Genomic DNA, 27,607 nt, shown 5'->3' with positions numbered 1-27,607 from the left:
CAGGGCCAGCCATATTTCTCGAAAAGAGATAGCCTTTCCATTGCCTACCCTTTTTTTAAAAAAATTTTAAAAAAATCCCATGTTCAATTTCCCTTGACGCTATAAAGTCCCACCCTGTTTAAATTCCTTTGACGCTAAACCGTCCCACGATTTTTCTCCATGTTAATTTCCCTTGACGCTAATCTGACCCACGATTTTTCTCCATGTTAAATTTCCCTTGACGCTAATCTGACCCAGGGGTCTCTGTAATGCTAATTCCCATTGACGCTAATCTATCCCCATTTACTACTACTAAGTCTCCTTTGGCAAATTTTTTGCTCAAGTTGAAGTTTTTGCTCCAGAAGTTTTGCCAATATGGGACCAGATGTCTCATTTGTAAAACTTTACTTGAACCCAAATATTACTAAAAAAATTGTTAATGCTAATCAAACAGCTACACTGAAAGATTCTGATTAATCTGGAGTGGCATTCCACATGCGGAGTTGGCTTTGCGACATGGGTCCAGATTAACGCATTTTGTTAAATGACTACTGGTCAGTGAATGGAAGAGTACATTAAAAACAAGGAACATGTAGGATTTTTATTTATTTTTGTATCTTTTGTGTATTTTTTTTTAAACATGAATTTGTACTTTATTGCTTAAAATACAGTTGATCTTTTACATATTCAAAGAATTATAAATTAGAAATATATCTTGACATTTTGCAAAGACTTTTAAACAGACATAGTGACATGTAACCATAGGTATTAACAAAACAAGAATATTGTCATCTTTGCTATAAAAAAAACCAAACATGCATGTAAGCACTTGGGGAACATTCAAGCTAACAAGTTGGATCATAAAAGTGTAAAGAGAATACAATTTTAAAATGATAAATGCACACATGCATGTTTGGAGGTCTTTATTTCTGCGCAACTCCGATCTGTTGGGCTAAGTACACAAATTCTCAACTCTATTTGTAGGGCATAGCTAGACATACATGAATACTAAAGTGAATGTGTCAAACATTTTCCATTCCCCACCGATTAACCTCTGCTGCTTGAGGTAAGTACACAATAACTGCATCCTGTTTTTGTCTCAAATAAATGCAAATGATAAAGCATCTAATATTCAGCACAAGATTTAGAAAGATGCATTGACACTGCTTTCTCATCCAATGTTGACATGTAATTCCAAAAATAGTGTATAACCGGTATATTTTTTCAGAAAATGCATAAAATAAATCTTTTGTCTATTTGTAAAAAGACCATCCAAATGTTGACATGCAATTCAAAAGATGTGAAACTGACTGTATAGATTCGGTCATAAATTGCATAAAATAGTTCTCAAGTCTAACTGTAAAAAAAAAACCTATAGAAATAATAAAATCAAGAATTATTTTTCCTAGTCTCACAACTTCTCCCTTGAACATGAATGCATTAGTGTAATTTACTTTAATGTTTTGATTAAGTTATTTGAAAATGAAAAGTGAATGCTTAATTTTACAAAATTTGAATATGAATTTTACTTTATATTCTAAACCACTGCTCGACTTTTTTGTGGGTAAAAAAATTAATAAATCTTGTATTCTTAGACTTTGCAAAAATTGAAAAGTGCATTGTTGATATCGACTTTTCAATCCGAGATAACATTTTACATATGTGCTGAAATAATTCCTCTTTTCACCAAAGATATCTCAGTTTCTATCAATCATAAATATATCAGAAGAGAGAAACTGGCTTCTCCCTTGGTATAAATCTGGATTGAAATTTAGAATAGGGGTCTGTATAAGGCATAGCTTTCTTCACTTGAGCAATCTTACAGGTAACTATAACCTTTAACACAGGATAAGCACACCTGGGATTTATACCAGGTAGTCTGATGGAATAGTAATCTTCACTATTCATGTGATCTTAGGGTTAAACCAGCACTGGCAACCTCATTAATATATCAAAAGCAAATGGTGACATCTGATAGTGGTACATCCAGTCTCTCTAGTACCATATATACATCTAACTGCTTTCAAGTCTAATGGCATACTACACAGATCCAGATTTGCTGTGGCCTAATGCATAGGCAGATCTGGGTCTATGCAGTTTGTTATCAGTAATTGGCAGAAGAACCTGATCGACTGTCACATTATTCTTTGACAGATCAGGGTCTATATTTACTTCTGGACTTGCCTTATAAGCAAGTATAGTTCCAAGGTAATACAATTTTACCTTTTTTCTTCTTAATTTGCAAGCTTGGGGCTATAGAATAAGCTGATGTGCCCTCCCACCTGTAGAGGCAATCAATGGAGGCAGGAGCTGCAGTAGCTCAGTGGTTGAGTGCCAAGCTTGTGACAGAAAGGATGCAGGTTTGAATCTTATCACTTGATTAGCTTGGCTACAGTGGTGTGTCCTTCGGCAAGGCACTTTACTCCAACTGTTTTAGTGCTAAACAGCTTAATGCACTGCTGTGTTGGAAAACACCAAAACAATCCAAACTTTTTTCCCTCGCCAAAGGCCACAACTCTTAAACAGTCATTCTGTCAAAACAGAAGGCACTGCTTTACATGTGGGATCAGTATTAGAGCAAATTCCCAATTTGAAGTTGAGAAAATGTGTACTCATAAATATCAAAGGATAAAACAATGATCTTTTCAAATACAAAAAAAATCACATTTACAAGGCATGAAAGTAGTTACCATAAAAACAAATATTACACAGATCAATGTTCAATTTAAAAAAAAAAATAACCATGTAGACAATCATACTTATTCAAGCAAAATACCATTCCAACATGGAAATGAATGCTTAATGTGCAAATAAATAAGTAATGAGCAATGAGTCTCTCATGAAAATGATCAATCTTTCGGAAATGAAGATGAACAATTATTATTGATAACATTATGACAGTCAAGAATATCATGAATTATTGAACTTTTATTAAAAAAATAATACACTTCTTGTATTTTTGGATGGTTATCATCCAAGAAATTAATTTAAAAAGCTGATCATGTTTGATTCAAACAAGTGGCCCAAGTGGGCCTGAGATCACTCACCTGTATATCAGCCTAATAGCCAAATGCATGAGCTGTTGGCCAAGAAATCTTGGGATGCTTCCTGTTGAAATATTTCAAATGCTGTTGACTGCATCTGTTATGCAAACAATTATTTCAAAGTTTCTTTTTTTTTTTTAAAGTTTGTAACTTCATCTATATGTGATAAAAATATCAGCATCATTTGTCCAACACTGAAATACCCAAATGCTAAGATGTTGTGTCAAGGTCGGTAAAATTCTGATCAGCATCTTATATATAGTTGTGTAGATGTTATTCTACTTTTAGAAACAACAGCCATATTTGATGGCAGAACAGCATTGTCTATATAAATCTGAAAGGTGTTCATGCTAGGACACTTTTTGTCAAATGTGGTCAAATTCTGTTACATGGTTATTTGGAAACTTAAAGCAGTTCTCATTTTAGTAACAGCCATGATAGATTGGATTATTATAAACACATATATTTCTTTTATACCAGAATGCTTTCTGATACAGTTGATTAAATTCTGTTAAGTGGTTTTAAAATCACTTAAAGAATTTTCTATTTATTATAATGGAAGCCACATCTGATGGTAAGTTAATATCTGTAAAAATCGATTTTTAAGTCCTTAAAATGTAGAATGCTTTCTGTCAAATTTGGTGGAATACTCCAAATCAGAGAAGAATTGTTTCTATTTTTAGTAACGGTTGCCATATCTGATTACAGACTGACATTATTTATATAAAAATGAAAAAGGTCTTCATGCCAGGATATCTTCTGTCAAATTTGGTCAAGTTTTGGAAACAAAGACTTTCCTATTTTCATTAATAGTAGTTACATTTGATGGTTGACTGGCATTGTGTACAACAATGAAAGGACTTTATGTCAGGATGCATTCTGTCCAATTTAGTGAAAATTCTGTTAGTGGCTTTGAGGAACATTGTTCTTAAAAGATTTTCTACTTTTATTAATATTGGCTATATCTCATGGTGGATTTGTGTAAAACTGAAAGGTCTTCATACTAGAATCCCTTCTGTTAGGTTTGGCCACATTCTTTTCATTGGTTTTGGCGAAGCCATCATTTGAAGGCTTTTCTGTTTTTGGTAACAGGGGCAATATCTGATGGTGGATTGACATTGTTTGCAAATAAAACTGAAAAGCCTTTAAGCCATAATGCTTTGTGCCAAATCTGTCTGGCAGTTTCTCAGAAGTGAAAAAAAAAAGCAATTGCTTGATGGATGCTGAATGGTGCACACCAGAGGAAAGACAACACCATCTTATGGCCATATAGCTAAGTAAGCTAACAAAATATTTGACACCTGTACATACATAAGTATATCAAATGCAATTATTCAAGGTCTAATTAAATTTAGCGTTTATCTTCTACTTGTGACTTGTAATGCCAGTTTCAATCCAACAAAGCATGTCCATTATACCATCCTTTCTTACATTGTGTTTGAACCAGATTTTGCCCTGCCCTATGAAAGCTATTTAAGCTGCAAGAGAAAATGGTGTCTACTTGCAGTAGTCATTTTCCGTTTGATTTGTGTGCTAATGCATGTGTAGAAATTGAATGAAAAACATATCAGTAATCCCCCATCTGCCACTGCAAGAAGGTTCTGTCAAGCGTTTAAAGGATTTTCTGAGATCATGTGCATTTCAAAAACATCACTGTTTTCTGAATAGAGTTTATTTCATGCAAATATGTTTTTACACCAACTTTATGCAACTGATGTATGGAGATACATTGATTTTAATGCATGGTGCAAGAACATTATGACACTGAAAATTCTTCTGTAAGGTGTCAGTTTTGTACAAGCATGTCCAAAAGGACATTTTCTCTGTTTCTGCTCAAATGTGAGAATAGATCTAGAGTATGGGGTAGACAAGACAATACCCATAAATGGAGTACAGGGTAGATAAGACTTTACCCATAAATTGAGTTGGTGTAGACAAGACTAAACCTATAAATGGAGTAGGGGTAGACAAGACCATATCCATAAATGGAGCAGGAAGGACAGATGGTCAAAGGAAAAAAGGATTATTATAAGGTTCTGGCATCTCAAGGTGGGGTCCTAAAAATATTCTATACTGTTGTTTTATTTAACACTATGGGGCAATTTTTTTTTGAAACATAAAAGTAATGAAAATATGTATCTCAATACCAAAAGCGACAAGAACATGGCTGCTTTACCAAACTTAGCAAATGTACAGAATTTTTCCCTACCTACTTTATGCAATTGAAGAATATGGTGGGATGGATGAAAACTCTACACTTGCACTTTCTGTCAAATACTGAAATTATTAAGTGCAAGACACTTGTGCAAACATGCAAAAATTACTTTAAAAATACATTTTTAAATTATAAAATTGTATTTGTGGAACAAAACAAGGTAATGAACAAAGTGATGGGGATAAAAACAGATGTTGAAAGAAGAGGCTTCAGTCATGTGGCTAAATGAACATGGTACGACTAAAAAATGCAACAATGAAACAATCTTGTTAATTATTCCAATAATATGAACAAATCAATTTAACTGAAAGCAGATACTGCATTAGTCATAATACATCTTTCCACCGCTGTGCATAAAGTTTGTAGTTTACATGATTGTTTGTGTTAATTTTGTACAGCATCCAAACCGCAATATCCTAAGACATGTGCAAATTCCTATAAATATGGGGATTTCATACAGATGTAATGGCACACAAACAATTCTATCCTGTTATCTTAGGGCACATACCATATATGCTCACATATATAATTAAATAAAAAAGATCGTGATCTGTCATAGCATAATGTATGCACAGATCAGGGTCTATACAGTCTGTTCTACTGATTAATGCTAACAAACTGCACAGACCCAGATCTGCCAGCACATTATGTGATGACAGATCTGGATCTGTGAAGTTTGCAGTTGGACTCATAAGTGAGTATATATGGCACCAATTGCAAACATTCACAAAATTATTACATTGGAAAGAATCCAACATATTTAAACTGGCATGACATTTTAAAAAGACCACTGCAAGTAACAAAAAAGTTATTTAAAAAAAAATACTAGCTGTAAGTTTAACATTTCTGTCTGCAAACACTTACCACTTTCCATTAATTAAAAATATGGAGGCATTGACAATAAAAAGCTTGGTGCTGACCAATAAGATGACATGGATTAGGGAACATGAAAGACCAAGTGACCAGTAATTGTAATGTATTATATACCCAGCTCATAACTTTTATGCAAAATGCATTGTACGGGATAATTCAGTAAATTTTTCATGTAATGGGCATCAAAAGCACTTACTGATTGCTGTTAATAACATACAAGTTTGTTGCTATGTAATATGACATCACAACAGGTTTAACATGATGCAACAGTATGCAAAATGACATCACAATATACTATGTATTTATGCATGATTCAGAAAAGAAATAATTTGAGCAATATTTCTCTTTAAATATATTTATTTTCCCTTTAATTTTGAGAAATGCAGTTTAAATAAAACATTATTTAATAAATGGGTTACTTAATATAAAAAATTATAATGTTTGTACTGTGTGATATAATGGTCTTGCCTGAAGACTAACAAGCTCACCCACTGAACTTTAGTCGCACCCACAAATATTCAAAAGTACAAAAACTATAATCTATAAATACCGTTTTCATTCATATATAGCAAGTACCTAACTGAAAACTACATAAACACAGATCTACTGATGCATAAATCAGGATTTATGTTGTACACTTGTAACCATTAGTTAAAATCAATGATCTATGCATTATTCTATGATAGATCTGGGCATGTGCTGTTGGAGCTGATTTTGTGTTAAACACATGTAAATACCAGCAGCAGATATTTTCAAAGTTCAAAATTGCACCAACCCCAAAAACCACAGGACCACATACATTTTCATTTAGTCAATCTGCCATAGGAATGAGTAGCTGAAATATCGGTTCCACACTGTCCTTTATTTCCTCCTCACAGTGTGCTATGTATAGCATGCAACCAGCTGTACTGAGTACAAACCCATGTCTTCTAGCATACAGTGTACCCAAATACCAGACAGCATGACAGTGGAGAAATAATCACATTTATGCAACAGATTTTCTGAAATATGCCCCAAAATCTTAGGCCTGTTTACCATGAGTTTTTTTTCTTCTGTCCTTTCAAAGTTTGTGGTATCTGTAAAGTGCTGATAAATTCTGGACTAAGCATTGCTGAAATCATGTTGAATTGAACTTGTACAATACAATTAGTTCCACATTACCCATCTTGCTGACAATCAGGCAGAAATTCAGTCAAATATAATGTCAAAAAACAAGATCTGATTGGTAAAATTTTACATTCTATCAACAAAACACTTCTTACATCATTCTTCTGGATCTGGCCCAAAATTTGATGCAGACTGCACCAAAGATGATGTGAGAAGAATAGTTCAGATTTAATGTCCCCAAAAAGTACAAAAATTGCATTGTGTACACACAAGAAAGAAAGTGTGTTGACATTTTTTTCTCCAGATTTTATCCTTAATAATTTACAAACAAAACCAAACCTTTACTCTAAAAAGTTACCCGATGGGATATGGACAGGAGAAAGTATCCAGCCAGGCGTATGTCACTGGTCACAGGATAATGGATAGATGGGTATCCCGAACACACTGCCATAATCTGCTGTTAAAACTGAAGCCATGTGGATATAAACTGTTTGTAGCTGTGTGCATAGTAAACATGGATGTATTCAGTTAACTCTGCATCAATATCAATGTTAAAATAGTATCTGTTTTAGTTTATAACAAGACAGAAATTTTATTTTACCAACTTGCAATGGAATCTTGTTTGGCAAATTTTAATAAATTCTCACTTTTTCTTTTCCTTTTTCATTTTTTTTTTTTTTTAAAAGCTTGCATGACATTAACAAATTCTGGATGTGCTAAAACTCCCACCTTTCTCAGGTAATCAGACAAATGTAATGTTTTTCATAAGTGTAATTATCACACCAAAACAAAAAAAAAAAAGAAACATACACACAAAATGACTGATAATAGCAAGTACAAATGAACTGCTTTAGTTTTTTTAAAAATGCAAATACATAAAGGCCCCATTATGAAAAGCTATTTAGTAAGGCCCTAGGATGTAAACTTATTTGGTAACTAGTGCAAAGGAACTTCAAGAATGATGGACGATTTTGGGAAATTAAGGAAACAAGTACTACTATATTTATAAGGATTGGTAGACAAACAATGGCAAACTTACTGCCAAAAGGTTTAAGTATTATGCAATCAAAATTTAAAAAGATGGTAGCCAGCAAAGGTTTATTTAATGTTCTATGGATGTGATCCCAATACAATTTGAAACTGGAGTTTAAAAGAGATAAATCTACCATCAGCAAGTGTTTGTCACACTGAACTGAGGTTTGATATACATATTCCCTCCTAGCCACAAGTCAGTTCTCCACAACAACCTACTGAAAATCAAAAATTTTCATGAGCATAACATTTCTATGAACTGACCATGCATTTAAAATATGAAGTTATTTTTCACTTAGATTTTTAAATTAAGGTCGGAGAAATGCTCACTGAAACACATGAATTATCTACGTACTTTATGAATGTGCTCAATTCATTCAGTACATGAAAATATAACATTGTTAAAATATAATGTAAGCACTAATGGAGAACTGGAATGCATCTGCATATCATCTCATAATAAGGCCAAACATTATAAATTGGTGGTGATAAAAGGTGGATTTTTTTGTGTTGCTACAATTAAAAGGTCAAACATGGATGAAATATACAGATGGAGTTTTGTTGTTTTAAGTGATTGGTGAAATTAAAAAGTACAAGGAAATGAAATGGGCCAGGAAATAAAAAGCGTCCAGTGTGTCAATCATGATCATGTGCACTAATTATGAGCAGCCAACAGGTTGATAAAAATCGTACAAACCAGTTATAAAACGCAAAGTTAGATTAGGATCTTTAAAATCTGGCGAAGTTGTAAACATCATGCGGATGAAGATCAGAAAGTTTCACAGTACTAGACAGTCACAATAAAGGATGACTTTCAATGAATCATGAAAGACAACTACTGAATCATATCTACAAGTATTTCTACATTTTACAAAGTATAAAGACTGATGAAAATTAGAGTGCTGCTAATATGATCATGAGAAACACAAGTTAAATGATCAGGACTACTACGTATTGCTTAGTGCAATGCCATACCATTCATCCCACAATTAAGTTAAAAAGAATTTAAAATCTCAAGTCAACTGACACAGCTGTCCACATATTTTTTTTAATATTTTCATTATTGTAAATACCTTTTCACTAAAACTCTCCACTTAAAATTAAATTGAAACATCTGGCTATGGCAAATTTTCAACTTACACGCACAACAGACAGATAAAATTGACCATACTTGAGTAATGAAACATCATCCTAAAGCTCAATGAAAAATACATTATTGGTGATTGTAAATGTGGACAAACAAACCTGAATGAACATTATATACAAAAAAGTACATGCATATCTTCCATCCAATAAAACATGATTTCCATTATGCAAAACCAAGCATTCAATTTTAAAATATAGGTTTCTCATTCATTCTACAATCAAAAACCCACCAGCAGAAGTTAAAATGGTTGAAGTTTCTGCACCAAGTCTACGATTTATTGTATCTTCACGGATTTCTGTCTTTGTCTCTTCTTATTTCATAGCCTAGATGAAATGCTTTAAACAAAAATTCAGGAGGCATTCATCTCTACCATTTCTTTAAGGCTGCTGTACAAGAATACATACACATTTTTTAAAAACATTTGACCATCTAACCACTTGTGCTAGCACATCCTTCTCAGTGTGCATTTGTGTGAATATATCACAAAGTACAATATAATTAACACTGCTCCTACATATCCTACACCACATTTTTCTTGCACATTTTTGGTATGAGCCAAGAATCACAGAAGAGCCAACTCCCCAAAGAATCACAAATTGGTAGTCTCCCCTTAATTTGTTTAGAGGGATCCTGCAGCAGTTGTCATTCAGAGTCTGTCTTTCTGTAAATCAGGTTCAGAGTCTGTCTTTCTGTAAATCAGGTGAAAATTGCCTGGAAAAGATAATTATTGATTACAATAAACATATGTTCAGAACTGTCTACAACAGTGCTGGGAAAGAGCAGAGTTTTGGATGTATGCAGGTTGTTGTTGGCCATTTAAGAACACTTGATATTAATGTTCCTTATACAAGAAAGAAAGAAAAAAAGAGAAAATAAATGAAATAAAAAATAGAAAATATTTTACTGAATTATGTTTCTTTGAGAACATGTACCTGATGACATTAATGCAAGAAAAAAAACCTCCACTTTCTCCTGAATTTCACCCTCCCAAAATGATGAAAAATTCATCTTTTCTGTCCATATATCATAAAGGCAAATGGAAAGAAATTGTACTCATTACCTCCCCTTGACCAATCAGGCTGGAGCCAGTTTTACACTAGTGATAAATCAACTATGGTGTCTGCATTTGTGGAGAGGATGGGGTTTTATCATAATGTGCTATGGCAAGTTTTTAAAAAATATTGATAACTTGTATATCCACATGAAATAACACAACCAACATCCTGCGACCATTTATGGCTACATACGTCTGTTCCACCACATACAGCAACCAATCAGATGCTAATTCCACCTGCCTGAAAAATTTGGTTTTTTTGGTCATGAGACTTGAATATCATTTAGTAAACCATAACTAAGTCAGATTTGCTGCTATATCTGCTGGAACAACCATATGCAATCACATGGATTTACAAGTTGTCAAACACAGCATTTAATCCAGAAATATGTGTACATATAGCTGAATGGAACCTTAAACTGGCCAAAACTCAACAGCATAGAAAAATACACAGCAAGTGTCTAAATGTTTTGTGGACAAATTTATTTATCTGTACCAATTGCATGATTTAATGAATAGGTGTGACCAGACTCCAAAAACAGTCCATATCAGTACAGGTTTGAGGGGCTAATTTATCAAACTTCATGACAACTACGTCTGGTTTAAGAAGAAAATCAATGAACTCTTCATACTGATAAATTTTCTGCTTGAATCCAGCTACTGCCTGTTGGGAGGCTGAGCTAACATCAACTGGATCCAGTAGTCATCTGGGCAACAGCCACTCTACAAACTAGATTCAAATTTTGTCTATAGATCCCAGAGATAAAACTCAAGAAGGCTGAGTATGGATGCAAGCCAACAGCTTCTATTATGTCTCTGATCAAAACATTGCATTTAAAAGCTAGGCTTGCAGAGAGCACTCTAATTTCACAAGCTGATATCTTCATGAGGCAACTGATCTTTTGAGACTTCAGAGTAAGCCAAATGTATAACCACATTAGCCACAATGATTGGGATTGAAGGGTGATGTCTCTTTTCCAACCTTCACAGAAAGAAAGTGATGCTTTCTTGTTCCACAACATTTCTCTGTTCACATCAAATAATGCTTTAGGGCATGGACATGGTCCTGGATGATTGATTCTCTCTATAAATCTAGCGAAGAGAGATAGTACATGACTCTTCACAATGACAGATGGAAGCCTCTTCTAAACTACCAAGCCTGCCTGCATCATTCAGATCACAAAACCATCCATCTGAACTGGAGATAGTTTGAGTCCATTGTAAAGCCATGTAACTTGCTAACCAGGCATGCTGATGTGAAGGCTATCAAAAAGCAGGTCTTGTATAAAAATAGCTTCCATGAGGTTCTGGTTAAGACTCAAATGATCTGATTCAAGCTATGTCAAACTCATGTCAAACCCATGACTGGTTCCATTTAGAAAATGGTGAGAGTTTACCTGTTAAAAGTTGAAATTGGTTAGAAAGTCTTAAAGATCATTATCAAGACCTTCTACCATGATGCCTGAAAGTGTTAGAAATCATGGAGCAGTAGCCTTTGATGGTTTGGTTTGGTTTGGTACAGTGCTTTGTGGCACAGCATCACATGTAGGTTATTTAGTTCTGAGGTAAATGGAGTAAAATGCCTTGCCCATGGACACACCATGGTGGCTGACCCAGGATGGCCTGATGGTAGGATTCAAAGCCACACCCTTCTGGTTGCAAGTCCAGCACACTAACCACTGAGTCATGATGACTCTGACAGCCCTTGATGGTAACTGGGGAATAGATCCTATGTGCTCCTCGAACAGCCAGCTAAAGAAATCAGCCAGCTGTGGGATTGAGGCACTCAAACAGATAATGTTGTTGATTTTGCATCAGTCCCTGAACCAGAGCCACTTTCCCTTGTATATCTTCAAAGTGGATGACCATCTAGTTTTCAAGATTCTCTCCATAATGGAAGGCTAAAACTCCTTTCTTCACAGATCTCTCCTGACAAAGCCAGGCATGTAGGAGTAGCCAGCTTGGGCAGGGATGAAAGACCTATCAACCGTAGCTGTCCAAGTTGGTTTGGATTCCTTAGGACCATATCTATCACTAGGTAGAGTAAGTAGCTCATTGACCAAGAATTTGTCCCATGTGAGAGGGCTAATCAGAATTTGCTTTATGATCTGACCTCTAAATTGGTGCATTGTTTTCTGTACCAAGACTGTAATGGTGGCAGTGGTGAAGGCAAAAAACCCTTTGAACTCAATGATAGTGCATCCATGACCCAGGCTCCTGGGTAGGGGATATGAGAGATAGATGGATTGTTGTAATTCCACCTCATCACAAAAATGTCCATCATCAGACACCCTAAAAGTACACAAATCTAATGAAAGATTGATTGATCATGGGACCTTTTGGTCAGAGGAATCTAACTTTTTTCTTGATGTGCAAGTCTATCAGGACTGAGTCTGCTAAGAACATTTTGATTTCTATTGGATACATTTAGTTGAGAGCACCAGCACATAAAGAAATGCACAGGTCTGGTGATTTGATACTCACTGTTGGAGGTGGTAGCCCATCAACAGTGAGTTGTCTGACATGACAAGGAATACTATCCCCAAAGATCTGGTCCCTCCAGATTTTTAAAGTCTCGACTAAAGCCTTTATTTCTTGAGGGCTGATGTGAAAAAGTAATTCCTTCTGACCCCACCTACCAATGACTTGTGTCAAAGCAGGCAAAAGGTGGGCTCTGCATCCAAGTGAACTGGTGTCCATACATACATGTAGCATAATTTAAGGTAGGAGTTTTTGTTCCTGCTGTAAGCCAATTTTTGTTGTGATACTAATAGAGGAATAATATTACTTCATGACTGAGTAGACTAGAAAAGTGACGTCACTGGGCAACATGCTGGGGGCATAGGAAAAGGCAGTCAAGCAGAATTATATCGCCTGCCACTTAGAGCAAGCTAATGTGTTGATGGATCAACCGTTTGAAATCAACACTGCCAGTTCGATAGTTCACAACATGTGCATATTAGGGAGATTGATGATAAACTTCATGCTTGGATGGAAAAACAGTTGAACTTCAACTTTTCCCAAATCACTAAAAAGCCTAGGTATACAAAAAAGGACAGGAGATTATTCCTTCCACAAAACAGAACATGTCAAGTGTTTTTGGATGACATCATCCAGATATGCCTAAATTTCTATCTACAAAATTGACTTAGTGCTGATACAGTTGATGATTTTAGTGTGCCCATAGACTTATGTTGAGGCCAAATGGCATCATATGATGTGATGTGATTTGGATTTTTAACACAGCTTTAACAATTTTTCAGCATAGGAACCAATTTATTTTTCCTAGATAGGTGAAATATTAGAACTTGTGCGTGATCATATGAATAAGGACCTGGAAATATGTCTGTCAAGTCTAGACTGATTGCAGATTCATCCCTTTTGATGCAAAGTCTGAAAGAAAGAGCCAAAAGACTGTCTGAAGGTTCTCAGGGTGGGGATTCAACATGGTTTTTAGGAGGCTAGTGGACAGAAAACTTGTTTCATGTCCACTTTATTAAACTGCCTCCTCAACTGAGGTGTCTGTTGTATGAGATCATAGATCTTGCTATTTCTGAGCAGTATTCAGTCCTATACATCTTTGCTGATGATTATCTCTCTACTGATGTTGAGATGATTTGGGTGAATGTCTGGGAGGAGGAATGAAGCATTACCAGTTGAAGGGGCAATTTCTATGCTGCCTACTTCCTCCATCCAAATACATGACTGCTTTGTGCCTTTACAGTAGGTCTATTCTAGTAATACTAGGTCCACCAATGAAGATGTTGCAATGATATTATGAATGTGCTTATAGGCTCGATTCACAGTTGACAGGTACTAGGAAGCCAGTAACACCTGATATACTTTTTTGACAGCCATTCTGAAATGAAACTCAGTATGTTCCATAGTTGGACCCGAGTGTATTCAAGTTTCAAGGTTATCCCAACAGTCACTGTGCATGTCATCCTCATCAAGGCCTGTGTCATACTGGTGTAAAATGGGTCTCATACCTTTCTCCTTGCATCTGATACTGTTATGCAACACTATGGTCCAAACTTTTCTGACCATACTGTACACACACAGCATGCAAAAGAATAAAGAACAAATCGTGCAAGTGAGACATCTTGTGTGTACCTTCATTAGCACTGAATTTCTTAAACTTTCTGCAGTTCATCATTGCTCTTACCCTGAAATGACAAGAATGACATCAAAGACCTCCAGTGGACAACAACCTGTAAGTGTTCACAAATCATAACACTTGTTATATAAACTAGTGGAAATTAGTAAGCTATGATCATGAATAACAACCAAACACCCACCAATGATACCATGTTGGCGCATAAAGACAGAATAAATGGAATCAAGAAGTATGTATAAAAAAAAGTACACAATATTGAAAAAAAGTGAAAAATAATGCTTACCACATGTATCAAAATTATTACCACACTCTAATTTACCATCTTTCTGCATGGATGAGATGAAATTGTGAAGATAGGCAAAGGATTTGGAGGGTCTTGCAGGTCTATGTTGATAGTACAGTGCAAAAGCTTAAAACTGGTGCCACCTAGTGGTGGTCAAGGGTTACTTCCCATTGTCTACAAACAATAAAGATGTGGGTGGATTCTGGAAGTAGCTGTTTATTTTCCTAACATTACTGTGATCAGGAAATGTATTCAAAGAAGAAACCAAATTTACTTTTAAGGAGAGTTCTCTTCTAAGCATTTTATGGTAAGTTCCTGTTCAGTACTCTTCTTTACAAAAAATTTTACAATTGGAAGTGCTTCATCTAATGCTAGGCTGGCTAGTGCGTAACTTACTGGTAGTAATATAAAACAAATCATACAAATAACAGAACAAAAAATGAGATGCACATCAATTGTTTATAACATTTAGAAGTACATAAATACTGAGCACATTTATAAATATTCTTTCTCCTACTCTTTGAATAACACCCCCAAATTGCAGCAATTCATTATTTTTTGGGGCAATTCTTTCACTGGAAAAATGATTCCTCTGGGGGTGAGCACATTAACAGAAATTTCGGATATCACCACAATTAAGTGAAACCACTACATGTTGAACTCATCTGCCCACAAACTATGAAATAGGTCTCTATGGCGAGATTAGCAAAAACTGAGGTGAAGTGTCAAGAAATATGAAATCAGCTCCAGTCCAATCTTGGGAGAATAAAACAGAACTAAAATCATAAACAGTGCACTAGATAATAATTTAATAAACTGAGAATTTTACTCCCAACTTGGAACTAGTTGTAATTTATGAAACAATGGAGTATTTTGTGTACACTGCAAAACATAAAACTTACGCTACATGACCGGGTCTTGATAATAAAGATGTTAATTATGCTTTTTAGAATGTCTGAATGACTTGGTGACCAAGAACACTTCAGTATGTGTTTGATTATATGGCTCTGTTTATTGGAGTGTGCTCAGTCATCAAATATCCTTTCAAACATGCACGGAACATACTGAACAGAGAACATAATTTATATTAATTAAAAACCATCATACAATGTGGACTGTACCTGCTGCAGGAACACGCTGACAAATTTGGGCTGAAAAAATGGCCTTAAAATTAAACTGCTCTGCTTAATTTGAATACATTTAAAAAAATCTTACTGAAATTTTTTCTGTGTAACACACAAATATGCTGCATATCTACATCATTTGCACTTCTATTTTATTCATTCCAAACACTAACAGATACATTTCTCAAGCCCTCAGGATTTATCAAACCTATTCTGGACAGTCAATCTGCACACAACAAAAATCCTGATCTGCTGTAGCATAATGTGCCTGCAGATCAGGGCCTATATTGATGTTCTCTTGATTACTCCTAGCAAACAACATGGACCCAGAACTGCTGGCATATAATGCACCAACAGATCTGGGTCTGTGTAGATTGCAGTTGGATATGCCTTTTAAGTGAGTACAAAGGTATACTATTGCAAAATAAACGGATAGGCAGGCAGAACAATTTCTTCTGAATGCTGTTCAACATGGAAAATAATGTGGTGTTTTTATACAAGTTCAAAGTCATACATACCTGACATGCCATCCATGGTAGTCTCTGGGCATTCAGTTGCTAAATGTTTGGGTGACCCACAATTGTAACAGGATATTTTCTTTGGTCTTGATCCAGCATTTGCATTCTGCTGCGCGTTTAGTAACTGATTGTATCCATAGATGTAACCATGAACACTTGGCACACTAGTTGGAATAGGTTGGGCAATGCTATAGAGAGACTGATGAGCACCACTGTACAACACCTCAGGTGAATATCCATTGGGTAAGTGGGTAGGTGTTAAGTATGGTACTGGTGTAGGTATTAGTCCATTTGAGGTAGTTGATATGTTTGGATACTGATGGAACTGTGTTGGTGGGATTGCTTGCATGGCATTGAGATATGGATAGGAAATTGGCATTGGATGCGCATGTCCTGTGCATCCACAGGTACTGCAAATGGGCTGGTTAAATGAAGGACTCTGACTTGGGGTCACTGAAGACACAGTTGTGTAAGTTACTGCAGATGTCGTGTAAGTCGGTGGTGCATTTTGCATTGACACTGTTGCATGAGTGGCATTATCCATGTGTGAATGAGGCTGGGTTAGGAAGCCACATTCATTTGTTATATTGCTGTTTCCATGTGAAGCCTGCAACGAACTGTTAATACCTGGTCCATTTTTATTTGACTGACTGTTATTAATTGGTCCTGGAGAAGGGAAAGGTACATTTACTTTTGAAGATGACTGAGAAATAGCTTCTCCCAATCTGTTTGTTGCGGTACCTGTGCAGAACGTAGATCTATTCCCATTGCTAAATACAGGTCGATTCAAGACTGGATAATAGTAAATTTGCCTCATCGAAGTCTCACACTGGGCTGTAGCGCTCAGTGTATTCTGAGATGTCATGGCATTTACTGAGGCAGTTATGACAGTCGTCGTCATTGTGACATCACGCATGTGATGTTTACTTAATGCCATGGGAACATAAGGATTGGTTACTTTAACAGTGACATTCTCCAGTGGCATGCTGATAATGTTGTGAGGATGAATTTGGATGTTTGTATGAGCTGGTTGAGCCTTGTATTGGGTATGAACTATCGGGGGATATGGTTGTGCAAATCCAGGGTCTGAACTATATCCACAGACTGGAACACCCAGTGGGGCCACTGATACACCATCTTTCTTGTCCAGAACTTGATGTGAATGACTAAGAGGACTAATCTGACCATCCTCTATTGGAATTTCCACTGAATTAGTTTGACCAGAAATATGTGTTGGCACACTTTTCCTCTTTCCAACTGACCTTGAATTATCCTGACTGTTCAGTGAATCTGAAATGAATGTTGAACGTCATTAAAGGAATGACCTACTCAAATCAAAGAAGAAAAAAGGTGGGTGGTATAACTGATTTCTCACGATGCATAGAACACTTCAGAGATTACAAGTTTAATACCTACAATACACTGTCCTGTAATGCTAACCGTGTACAGATAGATATCATGACCCTAATCCTCTGACAGCATTTTTCCAAGCACAGCTTGTTATCTCCACCTCAAAAACCACTAAGTTACCTCAAAAACCACTAAGTTAAAGTGTCAGAATTTGTTGTGCAATAAAAAATGAGACAATTACAAAGTTTAATTGAAGCACAAGTTTTATGAAATTTACCAACTCCTAATTTACCCCTGACAAAAGAAAATATACTAACTGGAAGTAGATTATTTATCAAACATGGTATAATGGTCATCATATTCCATAAAGTAAGATGTGTTCATGGAACATGCATGCTCCGCTATAGTGCCCAAAATGACCTAAACAAAACTTAAACCATGATGGATGGAAAGATGAACTGGTGAATAAACGTATGACTGTATACCCTATAACTATCAGGGTAGGACATGATAATGCAAATTTATCTTCTATTCTGACATTGTGACAAGTAGAAACCCATCAGAGTATTTGTGAACTGTGCAGTCACGTCATCAGCAGGCATATACGAGTCTCACATTAGCAACTCGATGCATGTTAGTTACCAAATTACAAATGAGAACAAACTCTGACAAGACAAAACTGAGTTATTCTGAGGATATAATGACAATTCCAGAGCATCAATTATAGTACACAATGAAATTCTTGTATAAAATGACTATTTCTTAAGTCATATCATCAGGAGATTGGGGATACAACTGGGACATTATTATATTTGACTAGTTGTCACCAGTCCCATGTGAATGAAAATTATAGCAAAGGAGAATTTATTCACAAGTCATACCAATAAAAGCTTGCAGAAAACTATCCGCAATGACATGAATCGTGGCCGACTTTTACAGAAATGTCCACATCTTCTGTAATCTTGTATAAATCAAATTTCTAACAGAAATTTACATTTACTTCCTTAACATAAATGAACTCTCAAATTATCAAGTTTTTAAGTATTTTGTTTAAGAAAAATGGAAGGGTAGACATCTGACACCACATTAAAATGTACTATAAGTAACATACATTACATGTGCATTCTCATTATGTGACAATATCTTTACTTTTACTGTGATAATTGAAGAAATATGTGATCTTTAAATGTTCCTTGAACAAGTACTCTTGCATGACATGTTTTTGTATGTGTGTAAATACATTGTCTGCTATACCTTTCCAGAAGGAAAATTTTATTGTTTTATATGTTTCTCCAGGAATGCTTAACCGATCACATTAACAGGAATATAATCCTACTACCTACCAAATCCAGCGAAACTAAAAGATGAAAATTCATCTTTTTTGAATATGTCACATAAACAAAGGGCTGTAACTCTTGCCCATTATCTCACCTTGCCACCAGTTTTAAGCTGAGTGCAATACTAACATGGATGCTTGCATAGCCGGGTGGTTGGGAAGGTATTCAAGTAATGTGATTGAGTAAGGATTCTCAGAGAAACATTATTTACAATAAAAATTTAATTTCTCCCTTGAATACAGTACCCTATCACAGTAAAATTCAACAAATATTTTACTTCCCAATAATACAGTGTGTAAATTAAAAAATAAACAACCATAGTAATGTGAATTAAATGCCAAAATAGTCATAAAAGTTTTATGTCCAGTTCCAGTGGTCTCCAAATAAATTAAAATACTGAATGTGTTGATCTGCCAGTAGTCTCAAACGTGCTAATGTACCAATGGCCTGGAATGTAGTGAATAGTCTTTTATGTGTCACTAAAATATAATTAAAAATTTCCTTGTCTGAATTCACTACAACTTCAAATTAATGTTTCAGTCCAAAAATATTATTGAGCACTTTGCAATTCCAGTAAATAATGTAAATAAAACAAATCCATCCAAAATAAAAACTGAACACAACAATAAGACTGATTCTGCTTTGGATGTTAAGGCAAGACAGAATAATCCTTAAGTAAACAAGTTTATATCCCTCCACTTGACCTAGGTTGCAATTACCATTTTCTGGAAATACTCCATTACCTTGATTGACAATTTCCTTTCTGGAACTTTCTAAGGTCAGAATCAAGACCATCTTTAAGACAAACTGATGTGAACATGTTTACATATTAATAATGATCTGAATATTTAATCTATAAGCACAGAGAAATACTAGTTATGTATTGTTCTTTACAAAATAAATGTCAATGGTCTGCTTAACCATTAACTTGAGTTTGGACTAAAGACAATTAAAAAATACTGATATGCATAGCATATAATCATTGAAAAAGCCAACAAACTATGCACATGTGTGTCTGATTTGGATTTTTAACAAAGCTTTAACAATTTTCGGTCATATTGCTACGATGTCTGCAATGTGGCAGTTTATAGTTATGTCTAGCATCAGGGCATCATGCCCACCCAGTCGCATCATCCTGGCACCAGCCAACCAGTTCTTGTTATTGCTGTAGGTTTAAAGGTCTAACACCATGTTTTCAGCATAAGATAGGCTATACATGGCGGCCATAATAAATGGTGGAGGAAGAACCTGGGAAAGACCCGGAGAGAACCACTGACCCACAAGAAGCTACCGGCAAGCTTTCTCATATACCCACATTTGCCGAACCCAAGACTTGAACCTATGCTGACTGAGGTGAGATGGCAGCGATCCATAATAGTGAGCGCTTTAGACCACTCAAGGCCCTCTCCACCCAGGCCTAACACTAACCTCAAAATACTGAGCAGCAAGGGAGGCAGCTGTTAGTACCATATGTACAAGTCTTTGGTATTACATGGCTGGGGTTTGAAACCATGACCTCCCACATCTGAAGCAGACGCTCTAACCACTAGGCCATGGAAGCAGTCTCGACAAGTAGAGCTAAAAACTTTATACAAAACTCTACATAAAGCCTCGATGACAATGACCTTGACCTTGAGTCAAAATAGGTAAGCAAGGGTACAAGTCAATGAATGACTTGTCATTGCTTCATTACAATGGAACCCAGAATACATTCTTTTCACTTCATTACAATTCATCCCATGTATCAACAGATAATATTAAGTCATACAGAAACTATAAGCATATCCAACATCCCAGTCAGAAAAGATGATCATGCACCAACCATAAAATATATCACATGAAGCAAGTTCAACTACTATATATTCTTATAAACTCAAGTTGATTGGGTTTAAAATCCACTATTTAATAAAATATTTACAAAAGGTTGATTTAAGTTTCGACAAAAAGACCTTCAATATGATATACAACTGTATAAACAAGGACAGTGTTTTGTAACATCAACAGGTCTGCTTGTAATGCAATAAACCAGTCCCCAATCTTGTTTTGCTACTCACAGGGGGCTCATATCATTTTTTAATGTATAATACAAGGGATGACATTCTTCCATTTCCCTGTGACCTATTTACGATCTGAGACCAATGCTCCAAGCTACATGTCACAATGTAATAGTTTAGCACCAAAGTTCAGCTCAGAGATCTGACATTTCGGACTACAAATCTTGACTTAAAAGAATGGGTTTCCTCAGAATATTACCATCCCATTTTTACATTTGGAAATTTAGGGGTGTGGGTCTGTGAAATCACCTATCAAAAAATTTGAATTTGCCACCATGATGCAGTAGCAGCATATGGTAGTCACATACCAGTGGTCCTAACAAATTTAAATGTTACATCGAGTCGTAACTGCATGAAATAGATAGGAAAATTATTTTTCTCAGAAATGGCAAGTATTATAATTGTTACATCTTTAATTCACTGAAAGATGAGAGGAAACAGTATAGATAAAACCTGACTTAGTATTCACCATTTGCATTACTAGTCATATGACTACACAAATCTCAAACTATGACATAGAAAATTCAACAGTCATATGATATTAATAACAAATTCCTTTCTAATGTGGCTGTAAAAAAAATAATATATTGAATGAAAGTCAGATACCTTTTGTAAAGACCAGAAAGAGAATTCTCAACATATTTCAAGAATAATGACCAGAAACCTGTCACTGCTGCAGCAATCTGGACAGTCAGATTCATCAAGCAGAAAGCACTTGTCATTTGTGGTAGTCAAGTGATGCAAAATAAACCAGGAAGTTGTTCACAGAATAAATATATAATTTCATGTTCTTTCGTTTTTGTTTTTGATTACAAACAGAACACAAGTTGCATTTAACTTTTTTCTTCTACATCATCTGATACGGGTTTTTATTGAAGTCACTTGATTACTGGACCGATGATGTCGTGGGTTGCGAGATTTTGTGTACTTGTTCAATCAGTGATGCAAATTGCGAGTACCAGAACAAATTTCAGCATCCTAGTTTCTTCTGGTCTTTCACCAGGTTAAAAACATAGCGACTGTAATACTTGCACTTTCTGAGAAAATAAATAATTTTCATAGAAATTTCATGAAGGTATGACTTGATGTAACAGCGTTTAAGTATACTAGGCCATCTGGTAAGTGGCTATGCTTTGCTGCCATAATGTTGGCTTCTTGTGATGCTAGACTGGATTCCATATCTTCCATGTAAGAAAAAATACAGATATCAAGTTTTCTGTGAAAAATTACCAGTCTACTAGTCAAATCTAATCCACTGAGTGATTCAACAATATGTTTACGTCAAGCACCCAATGATCCACACTGCAACCTCTGAATATTCTGGTGAGAACACAAAAAATATAAGTCATGATCAGTTCTAATATGACTTAATTATGTTTCTGGTGTCAAGTGGTGGTGAAAATTTCCTGGGGTTTTCCAGACTTTCATCAATTCATGGTCCAGAAAAAATTATCATTTCTCTCTACTTTTTCCTGATTTCCCAGTAACAGGTAAGTACTTTTTAAGGTTGATTTAATTATAGAAACTAAATTTTCAAAAGGACAAAAGTGTGCAGAAATGTATAATGAAAACATTTGAAAAGAAAATTTATACCAAAAAAAAGGAACTGCCATGTAAAATGTTGATAGATAATAGGTAGAGATTAAGTTAAACGACAGCAAAATCCAATATTCCTAATTCAGATTGCAGCCCTTTTCTGGCAAACAAAACATTAAAAGATATCAACGGCTTTATGGTTTACTTAAGCACTTTGCAAACCTTTCACTACACAACAATGCATGTTTGCTCATCTGAAGAAAAAACAGACGCCAAAGTTCAGACCAAAAAAGCCATGAAATTCAAAGAAGATTATCACATATTTTAACTCAGGTATTTCTGAGCATCTTGTTTTGTTCCATTGAAATTTTGTGTACCCAGATTTGAAGGACATGGAGATGCAGAATCCCGTCTTAGGGATCCTATTTGCAACAGTGGTTGAGGGAAGACCAAGATCCAGGAATTTTCAACAATTTTTAATTTTTTAAAATAATTCTTCATCCTTTGACATTGACCGTACTTGAGGAAATAACATTAAAATATTAATTCTCCATCCTTTGACAATGATCTTACTTGAGAAAATAACACTAAAATATTAATTCTCCATCCTTTGACATTGGTCTTACTTGAGAAAATAACATTAAAATATTAATTCTCCATCCTTTGACAATGATCCTACTTGAGAAAATAAGATTAAAAATTATGAATTCTCCATCCTATGACAATGATCTTACTTGAGATAATAACACTAAAATATTAATTCTCCAATCTTTGACAATGATCTTACTTGAGAAAATAAGATTAAAAATTATGAATTCTCCATCCTTTGACACTGATCTTACTTGAGAAAATAACACAAAAATATTAATTCTCCATCCTTTGACATTGATCTTACTTGAGAAAATAACACTAAAATATTAATTCTCCATCCTTTGACATTGATCTTACTTGAGAAAATAACATTAAAACATTCAGCTAATCTGATGCAGTATCACCTACCTTTGTCATTGTCATCAGAAGAGCTGTCCACCTGTGATGATTTCCTTAGAGCTTTCACATTGGGGTTCACATTGGGGAAGGGACTGGGTGTGGGACTGTAAGAATCAGAGTTGGTGGGGGAACTATCTCGAGTTCCCGAGTGAGGGGATGGAGGACAGAACATGTACAGTAATGGTGAATAAGCTGAGAATGGAGGGGCACCCTGGGGACCAACATAATACGTGGGAGGGGGGTATGGGAAATGTTGCATTGTCATTGGTACTGAGGGGTTGATTGTTCCACTTGATGCTGTAGGATCCATAACACCATTTGGCATTGTAAATATCTTTTCCCTGAAAAGAAACATGTATCATCTTTGATTGGCTTGTAAAACAGAAAGAATTTGCATCGTTCTGCTGAAATTATCTTAGAAGAGATAAACTGATAAATTCCTGGACAAATAAGGAATATAAAAATATAATGCCCTCCAGCTTTAGTGGTTATTCACTAAATTCTGTACTGCTAGTTTGAAGAAATATTCAGTTTCTGTAAATAAGTTGTGTTTTTTTTTTTTACACTGATTAATTAATATTTCACCTTCTTGCAACAAACAAATAAGTTTGGTTGGTGTGTCATGGCACAGCAACACATGATGGTTATAAAGTGCCAAGGCAACTGGTATAAAGTTTCTTACCCAAGGACAGAACATGGTTGTCAACCCAGGCTGATTTTTTCATAGGATACAAACCTGCACCCTTTCAGTCTAGAGTCCAGCATGCTAACCGATGAGTCAACATGGTTCCCACTTCCATCAATCACCTCTTCCTACATGCAGGAGAGTGCATTAGGCCTATACTAAATACCTAAACCCATAGGGGTTAAACTAATGAGCCATTTTAATATTACACATCTGATAAGGCAGAATACAAAAATTTCATTTAAACTAGTGCAAAACAACAACAACAAATTAGAGAAGCAATCAAGAAGCTGACCCATAATCCACCCACCCAAACCCATGCTTAATGGTCACCATTATAACCCAATATGCCAGTTTTCTACCTGAGCGAAAACCTTAAAGGATGGGTCAAATACATTACCTGATCACATTAAATTAGACAATTAGGGGTAAGAGGAGGAAATCCTACCTCTACCCATGTCACCCAGTAGAAGCATGATTGCTCTACTAAAAGGGTGAACTTCTAATATTAGTTTAGCACAAGAGACAGTTTATTTATACATATGTGCAGCAAACTGATGTGAGATTTCACATCTGATTACTTTCTTGCCTTCAAGCTTCAAATGTGAATCCAGCGAAAGTGGCAAATTCATATCTCAATCAAAGGTCGTGCTTTCATGAACAGGGCGAGGTCACTGTGCAGTTACAACTATCCAAATGAGATTCAGTTCTAGAGAGCCTATGTTGTACAAATGGAAGCTGGAGCAGGCAGACTGGGCAAGCCTGTCAGCTGACTCCACTATGCCCCAAATTTTGAAACCATGTTCTAAGTCAGGCTCAAGGTAGTTTTATTTTGTGATCAGAAATGTTCATCAGTGTACCAGACCCTATTAAAGTTCTGAGTACGCAGACTGAATAACTCTCTTTAGCAGGTGGCCTGTGCATGTGGGGTTAAGTCTTGCATTCCTGCATTCAGCCGTAGGAATGGTCTTTTACAGTTGATGCTAATACTGGCTGTGCACCTCATGTAACATCTGAGGGTACATACAGCAGCTTCTTTAGACAGGCTGATCAAGGATAGGGGACAAATAGTTTTGGTTGACTGTTGACTGAAGGACTAAACCAGTTGAAGAAAACTGCATGTCGTTTGTATCTATGGATATTGTATGTAGCTGGCTCATGCTAGATGTTGGGGCCCCGAGTGGCCGAGTGGTCTAAAGCACTGCCATCTCACCTCTGTCTGCGTGGTTTCGAGTCTAAGATTCGGCTAATGTGGGTATGTGAGAAAGATTGCCAGTAGCTTCTTGTGGGTCGGTGGTTCTTCCTGGGGTTTTCCCGGGTTCTTCCTCCACCATTAATACTGGCCGCCATGCATAGCCTATCGTGTGCTGAAAAATGGCGTTAAACCCCACAACAACAACAACAACAACAACAACAACATTCTAGAAGTTGAAATTGTTGATGTTTTGTGTTTAATGCCACTTTTGCACATGATAGGTTACATAGTGACCTATATATCTGGTGGAGGAAGAACCTGGAAAAATCCTGGAAGAATCACCAAGCCATGGAAATCTACTGGCAAGCTTTCTTACATACCTACACTGAGCAAGCCTGAGATACAAATCCATTCAGAGGTGAGATGTCTGTGAGCACCTCAGAAATCACAGGAGCCTGCTTTATGTTGAACTTAATGTTATTATAAACAGCAAGTTATGTATGATGGTCTGGATATGTCAAAATTAGATCACAGGTCAGAGATAACCTTGTTGTGGCCAAAATCTTTTACATAAAGTCTGAATGTGTCTAAGATCATGGAACAGTATCCCTTGACAGTGGATAGGGACTAACTTCTTGTTTTCAATTGAAAGAGAAAGAAGTATGCCATAGGGAAATAGCTGCTGAGTCATGTGGCATCACTAATGTCCTTAATGTGGAGCTGTTGTGATCCTCTCTGCAATTGAAGCTCCAAACTCCTTTTCAATCCCTGAAAGGAGCCAGGAGTGAAGGATGAGTTTCTCTGGACATTGGTGGAATATTTGTGATTTCAAGCAGACTGTTGAACAAGTAATGTCAAGCATTCAACATAATTCTGTATGAAATATTTGTCCTCCCATAATAATCAGTCAACTAGGAATGTGTCAGACTTAAATACTATCTGATACTGGCAGTAGCAATGAAGGTCTTCCCAAAAAAAGATCTGGTCATTGCTCCCCCACCCCCTTACAGAGGTAGGTCACCAATACCATATTTCATTTTCAAGAGGTTGAAATATGAGCCTTCTGCTAAAGAATCCAATGACCAGTAGTAAATTGGTGTTGTAACAAGTCACCTCCCGCACTGAGCAGGTTGAGGAGCTGTAAGGAATTTCCTCACAAACAATGTCTTGTTTGAATACTTGTTCAATGCACGAGTCATACTTGTGATGAATTTGGGAAAAAGAAGCTATGTTAATGTATTAAGAGAGTCATACACAGATGTACAAAATGTTGAGAACAGATAAGCTCAGACTTCTCTATAGTGGTTATCAACTCTGAACTGTGAAAGAAGTAGTAAGGTTGTTTATGTCTTGAACTCGTGTTTTTGTAGGATGTCGTCCAGGAAAACCCATATTTTTTGTGAAGGACATCCTGAACTGGTGTATGACTTGGTGTAACTTCAGTGTCTTGCTTGATGCCTTCTCCAATCTATGAACAATTCTTTGGATACATTTTGGGAGGAAGATACCACACTGCTATATGTTAAGTGTTCTACATTGAAATCAACAAAATATTGAGAAGTACTTGGTCTGACTACTCTACATGGATTATCCATCACTACCTCTATGGTGGCTGTCCTGAACATAGGCCGAAGGGCTTAGATTGGAGCCATTTGAGTTGGTATATGGATGTATGTGTTGGAAATGTCGTTGTTGTTGTTGTTGTGGGGTTTAATGCCATTTTTCAGCACACGATAGGCCATACATGGCGGCCAGTATTTTTGGTGGAGAAAGAACCCGGGAAAACCTCGGAAAGAACCACCGACCCACGAGAAGCTACTGGCAAGCTTTCTCACATACCCACATTGGCTGAATCTGAGACTCGAACCTGTGCAGACAGAGGTGAGATGGCAGTGATCCGTAACGGAGAGCGCTTTAGACCACTCGGCCACTCGGGGCCCCTTTGGAAATGTCAAGACTGATCATGT

General features: G+C 36.0%; 1 protein-coding gene across 2 annotated transcripts in view; it reads right to left on the bottom strand.

Annotated features, from left to right (window-relative positions):
• Positions 1 to 570: 570 nt before the first annotated feature.
• The window catches only part of LOC149782926 (uncharacterized), a 149,423-nt gene continuing 122,386 nt past the window's right edge, over positions 571 to 27,607 (bottom strand). For both annotated transcript variants that reach the window (XM_089934482.1, XM_089934483.1), the window contains exons 12-14: positions 23,770 to 24,101; positions 16,494 to 17,783; positions 571 to 10,108 (exon numbers count right to left, since the gene is read on the bottom strand). In XM_089934482.1, coding sequence (XP_089790608.1) covers positions 10,044 to 10,108; positions 16,494 to 17,783; positions 23,770 to 24,101 — 1,687 coding nt within the window. In that variant the 3' untranslated portion in view covers positions 571 to 10,043. The remainder of the gene's footprint in view (positions 10,109 to 16,493; positions 17,784 to 23,769; positions 24,102 to 27,607) is intronic.

This window comes from Sinohyriopsis cumingii, chromosome 15, assembly GCF_028554795.1.
Source record: "Sinohyriopsis cumingii isolate HCF-2022 chromosome 15, ASM2855479v2, whole genome shotgun sequence".
Taxonomy (NCBI): domain Eukaryota; kingdom Metazoa; phylum Mollusca; class Bivalvia; order Unionida; family Unionidae; genus Sinohyriopsis; species Sinohyriopsis cumingii.
This window is presented reverse-complemented; position numbering and strand designations above follow the sequence as displayed.